The 6,601-nt window shown below is 38.8% G+C and overlaps 1 protein-coding gene across 1 annotated transcript in view; it reads left to right on the top strand.

Annotated features, from left to right (window-relative positions):
• The window catches only part of LOC101858785 (cytochrome P450 10-like), a 14,661-nt gene extending 8,060 nt beyond the window's left edge, over window positions 1–6,601 (top strand). The window contains exons 8-9 of the mRNA XM_035970135.1: window positions 330–492; window positions 6,480–6,601. Coding sequence (XP_035826028.1) covers window positions 330–492; window positions 6,480–6,601 — 285 coding nt within the window. The remainder of the gene's footprint in view (window positions 1–329; window positions 493–6,479) is intronic.

Below are 6,601 nucleotides of genomic sequence, written 5' to 3'. Positions count from 1 at the left end.
TTACCGCAGGGCTGGTACATTCTTATCACAAACGCTTGTGTACCTGCAAGGGGCGGGAGGAGGGACCTGGGGGGTGGGGAGTGGTCTTTTCTCCGAACCTATCATGCTGCCTTTCGAGTTCTCTTTTCTTCCCATCGGTTGACCCAGACTCTGATCCAATCAAACATACGCTGCACGACCAGACCGTTTATTTAGTCTAATAGAGCATTTTATTCTGACACAAAGAACCTTAATTGCTCAAGCTCATTCTCATTACTCTAACACCCTTTGATCAGAAAGTCGAGACATTTTTCGATATTCTAAGTACATATTTTTATCCTAACTTTCAGACGCATGCTACAGTGCCCCTGTACGCTATCGGTAGAAACCCGATTATCTACAAAGACCCTATGGAGATCAAACCAGAACGCTGGATGAGAACCTCACGTGACAGAGAAGTTACCAATACGTTTGCTTTTGTTCCTTTTGGCTGGGGACAAAGAAGCTGTATAGGTAAGTACTGCAAGTTTCTTTTCCTTTTCCATTTTTCCTAATGTTTTTCGGGGCCACTGTGTAAAGTGTTTGAGGAACTGCTCTTGTGTAAACCCAGGGTTTCAGGGTATATTCCCTCCCGTTTTCCATGTTTAGAGGTTTTTTGTTTGCTTCAACAGCTATGGTGTTCGCCTGCCAAAACGGAGATCAGGGGTTCGATTCCCGATAGTGTCGTTTTTTAAATGTTTTCTACACCCACTAATTTAAGGGTAGGTAGGATTAGCACCTAGTCTCCTTGAATAAGGAAGAAAAATATCGGGAGCCATGTGTGAAAGTTCCACACCTTTAGATTGTTTGGCGGTTCTAAAATGTTGAAAAGAATGAGTCATGTTATGACCGCCGTGCGGGCAAATTCCTGGTAAGTATATTAAGAGTACTTTTGAAAACGAAAAATAAGAAGAGGAGGAGGAGAAGAAGGGAAAAGAGGAGGGGGGAGGGAAAGTAAGAAGAAGAAGAAGAAGAAGAAGAAGAAGAAGAAGAAGAAGAAGAAGAAGAACAAGAAGAAGAAGAACAAGAACAAGAACAAGAACAAGAAGAACAAGAACAAGAACAAGTACAAGAACAAGAAGAAAAAGAGAAAAAGAAGAAGAAATCATGATACCAACTGGGTGAGCTAACTGAGCAAGGACTGGTTAGGTCTGTCCACTACACCTGCACTTCGAGTGTGGGGTTAAGAACTATCGTAACTTGACACAGTTTCAAAATATCCATCAACAAATCCAGCGAGTTTTTTAAATCAGTAATAGGAAAAAAATCACTCCCCCAATTCATCTGTGCGTATTGAAAAGCAGTTTTTTTCTTCTCCTGAAAAGTAGGGTTTTTAAGATACGAAAGCTTTGAATCCCAGGCCCGACTTTGTCTACACCAAAAGAAAGTTTCCCAGTTGTGTAGCTTCAGTTTTGGGGGTATCTTGTTTGACTTTCTTATTTAAAGTAAAATTAGCCCACCACACCACTCCCACCTCTCCCTTGATCCCGTCCTTTCCAGTTGGATAAAGGGGTAATTGATAAATCTGCGACATACAATTTAGTAGGTTCAATCCTTTTAATTCCGGAACGGTAGAGGGGTAATACCTATTCCGAAAAAAACTAAAGTATATTAAATAAATTCTTTTTTACCAGTCACTCTTACATGAATTGTTTTTAAGAGCCCTAAAAAATTGATCCTCTCAAACATTCTAGGCTGTGTTCATTGAAATCTTGATCCATTCCAGTTTGCATACAAACAAGAGAGGAACGTAGAAGATGCTGTACTCGTTTATTTTTGTTTTGTTTTGTTGAGGTTTGTTTTGGGGTTGTTGTTTGTTTTGTTTTTTTGTTGTTGTTTTTTTTTGGGGGGGGGGGGGGCTCTATACTGAAACACCTTAAAACGTTTACAAGGGTACTTAGTATTGATTTTTCCTCAGCATTTAATACTATTCAACCGCATATTGTCATTGAAAAACTTCTAGTCGGAGAGTTAATTATTACATCGCAGAATGGGTCCAGGAATGTTTGACTGGCAGACAACAACATGTTAAGCTGAATAGCACAAAATCTGCCACAATCCTCAGGAGTGTGTTTTGTCACCAGTTTTGTAAACAATAATATACTAACGATCATGGAAGTAAGTATAAAACAACACACTTAATTAAGTTCGCAGATGCCTCCGCTATTATCGGATTAATAACACTCGATGAAAAAGAGCATCTCGAAGAAATACGTATGTTTTTTAAATGGTGCAATTCAAATTTTCAAAAAGTGAATCTCTCAAAAACAAAGGAAATGACTTTTTATTTTAGAAGAGAAAAGCCAACAATCTCACCACTCGTAATTGGACAAGAAACAATTGAAATCACGGATTCATACAAATATCTTGGTCTTACAATCGACGAAATATTTACATGGCAAAAACACGTAAACAATATCGGTAAAAAGGTAAACAAGAGGTTGTACTTTCTGGGGAGACTTAGGTCTAACAATCTGAATCCATCCATCCTTCAGATATTCTACACTCCACAATAGAAACTTTGATAAATTGTGGTGTTTCTCGCTATGATAGCAACTTGGGAAGACAGCACATTATAAAAAAACACGTTATAAAAAAGGCATCAACAACGATTGGTAGAGACCTGAATAACTTTGAATATCTGCACAAGACAAACGTTCTAAAAAAAAAAGGTGGAAATAATGCTTAGTTTCCATAGCGATCCTCTGGCATCGGAATTTCAATCATCGACCAGCAGTAGAAGATATATTTCCAAAAAAGCAAGAACAGGCAGATATAGAAAGTCATTAGTACCAACTGCAGTGAGGTTTTTGAACACAAATGTGCTACAAATGAGAAAATGAACAGAGAGAAGGGGGTGGAGAGAGAGAGAGAGAGAGAGAGAGAGAGAGAGAGAGAGAGAGAGAGAGAGAGAGAGAGAGAGAGAGAGAGAGAGAGAGTTTTACAGAGTGTGTTGTTTCAGCTGGGTTTTTTGTAAATATTTTCCTCCACTCTGAATTTTTGTGCTTCAAATTTTTACACAACTTTTTGGAGTCGAAGGAATTTGTCTGGTATTCATTTTAGATAAATCCACAGAGTAGTTTTTCTCTACATAGCACGTAAAAAAAAAAAACCCATTTTCAGCGACGTCCCCATTTTTGTAGCATGACGCACTAGTTCGCATTAGTCCTACCACTAAAAGTCCCAACGATTGCGCCTTATTGCTAGCTGTAGTAGTCTAACAGGCCAACAAAAGTTTGTAGATAGTTCTTCTCAAGTTTTTTGCCTTTTGAGATCATTGTTAAGATTAATAAAGAGAAGAGAGCTTTTTGTATTGAACATTTCCTCACCACCAATTCATTTCGTAAGTTTCGCTCAATGTGCGGAAATAATGTTAAAATGTCCCAAATGCCTTCTTTGAGGTCAAGGATGAAAATGGTCCTTCTGTTAGAACCTGTAGAGAATCAGAACGAAAAATTCCCAGACAAAATTACCACTTCAGGACAAATACACACCGTTCGCATCCCTTTAAACGTCACCAGGGTGCAGTATTCAGTAGATGAGCCCCATGAGACGTCTTTCCGTAGACAATGTCTGCAACTGGGACTTTACTACACACCTCAATGGTCTGCATTTTCAAGGCATCTTTATCTACAACTGTACCATTTTCCTGTTCGCGAAGCTGACATGAATCAGAGGATAGAAATGTGTTCATGATTCCTCCATCGTATTGAAAAGCGTGAACATTTCGTCTATGCTGTCTATTTCGGCAACTCACCCTACCTACCTGTGGTCTCTAGAAACAACTACATACTGTAAGGTATACAGGTATAAAAAAAATAGGGAGCATTAGAAAATATCTATCTGTTGGTGTCACCAAAACTTTAATAACATCACTTATATTGTCAAGGATTGATTATTGCAATTCCTTACTGGCTGGTGTACCTGATGAACAGTTACAACAACTACAAAGAGTACAAAATATTGCTGCCAAAATAATTACAATAAAACTAAAGCATGATCATGTGACTCCTATTTTAAAAGCATTACACTGGTTCCCAGTGAAAGAGCGTATCATATATATAATCTGTTTAACTTGCTACAAGTGCTTAAATGATTTATCACCGGACTATCTAAAACAGTTTTTAACACTCTATGTGCCTCCTAGAACGCTCAGATCATCAAGTGACAAAACAACCCTTGTTAAGCCTAAAATAAATTACAAATCATATGGCCAACGCTCTTTTTCATATTTTGCCCCACTTGTTTGGAATAGGCTTCCAAAAACTATCAGAGAAGCAGAAAATCTAGAAATTTTTAAGAAGAAACTAAAAGGATTTCTAATTCATCACATTTCGATTAGACAGAATCCACCCAAGCTGTAGATCACTGTGAGTTTCTTTGTGCGTATGTGCATATGTACGTATGTGTGTATGTATGTGTGTGTGGTGTGTGCGTGAGTGAATAGGTGTTTGCACGAGTATGTAACACTATGTACCTTTAAAATTGATTTGTAAATCCATAATATGTATCATGTTAAGCGCATAGAGCATTGCATAAGTGGATATGCGCTATATAAATGCAATTCATTATTTATTATTATTTACAGTGTGAGTGGCTTTTAGTACGCATGGTTGGGTGGGTCCTTGTGTTTGGCCACCACTGAACATTACAAACGACGCGTTAAAATGTGTCGAGTCCAAAGACGGACATATAGAGCACTGGTTCTCGGAATTCCAGAATTTTACAGATATTTTTTAAACTCTGTAATAAAAAAGAAATATTGTTTAAATGTTACAGGGATGGAAAGATTAGATTTTGATAAGAAAAGAAAGGGAAAAATCAAACCAATCATTTCATGACTCTCATTACAAGATCTTTTAAATTGGTGGATTTGGCGTCTATATTTAGTTTTTACAAAAGCCATTTTCGTTTTCGAAAATAATTTTTAAAAATGGATTTCAAGCCAAACAAATTCCTTATGGATGAATTATATCTGTTCCAAATTACAACATTCTTGTACAAATTTTGTGCGAGACATTGAGAAAAAAAGTTGTTTAGTTGTTTGGGTTTTTTAAAATTATTTTAATCACCCTGTATTTACTAATGTCCTGTCTTGTTATGTGTATGCGTGTGTGCACCTAACCTTTGTAACATTCCACGGCCATTGTTAACGACCTAGAAAAATGTATCCCTGTGACATTAATAAAGTTTATCATAGTCATTGTCATTGTTACTGTCAATTCACTGGCAATGTGCTGGTCAATTGGTCAAACATAGGCTGTGCTGGTAGACAAAACAGTGTTAGATCTACTGATTGGTTGTTGATCAGTCCGATTTCTTCTTTTTTTTCTAGGCAGGAGGATAGCAACGGCAAACATACAGCTATTGTTGATTGAGGTGAGTTTATAATATTTGTCAACTGTGATGACGAGGGATATCCCCGGCCCTCTTTCTCTTTTTTTTTTGGGGGGGGGATGGGGGGGGGGTAAGTGTTTTAGGGCGCTCGGAACTGCTTAAGGTCATATGAGCGCGTGGGACACACTGAACATTTTTAGTTGGAAGGAAATTTTGAATTTTGCCCGGATGACGGCGAACTCTACAGTAATCGATTTTGGAACACAAAGGGATCTTTGACGTGCACTACTCGCACGCGGGATCTCCGAGATTTTTTGCCCTAATCCGAGAAGAATAGGTGTTAGATCTTGCATACCATAAGATCAGGAGTAAGGCTGAAAGACAGCAGCAAGAAGGAGCCAACCAGTAGCAATAAAAAGGCTGCAGAAAGAGTCAGGAGCCCAGACGAGGAAAGAAACGGAGGTGAGGGGGTGGGGGCAGAAAGGGGAGACGAAAGCAGATGACATAATATTTTTAGAGAACAGGAAAGGAGGTGAAAGGAGAGCATTTTGGAGAAAAAAATTTCGATTGCTTTCCGAATTTGAACCCGGGCCCTATTGAATGAGAGGCGAAGACCCTAACTTCTCAACCACGAGAGCCCCCTGTGTGTGTGTGTGTGTGTGTGTGTGTGTGTGTGTGTTTGTGTGTGTGTGTGTGTGTGTGTGTGTGTGTGTGTGTTTGTGTGTGTATGTGTGTGTTTACATGTCTACGTACACCCGCATGCATTCATAAAATATTAGCTTATGAGAATATGGAATATACATCGTTATGTAAAATCAATATAAGACAAAATAAACAGCACTTTTAATTTTAATTATGAATTTTCTACGTGTAAGGAAGGGAAGGGTGCATCTAATATTTTTCACCCTTCCTGGAATCACCACCAACACCACCAACACCACCAGCATTATCACCACCACCATCACTTCCACCACCATCACTACAATAACCACCAACATCAACAGCAACAGTAGCAGCAGCATCAACAACTAAAACTGCAGCAACATTAGTGTGAACGCTACCACCACCAACAACTGCACCAACGATACAGTTTTATATCTTTAGCCCACTCATTTATGAGGCAGTTTTCGACCCTGCCAGCCAGGCCCCATCCGCGCTGAGAGGAATACAATATCCCAGCAGACAGACGGAATTACTCGACAAAAGCTCTGCCCACACGAGAATAGAACTTGGATCTTCTGTGTGA

This window comes from Aplysia californica, unplaced genomic scaffold, assembly GCF_000002075.1.
Source record: "Aplysia californica isolate F4 #8 unplaced genomic scaffold, AplCal3.0 scaffold00225, whole genome shotgun sequence".
Taxonomy (NCBI): domain Eukaryota; kingdom Metazoa; phylum Mollusca; class Gastropoda; order Aplysiida; family Aplysiidae; genus Aplysia; species Aplysia californica.
The sequence above is the reverse complement of the archived record's forward strand: the minus strand, read 5'-3'. Positions and strand labels throughout refer to the sequence as shown.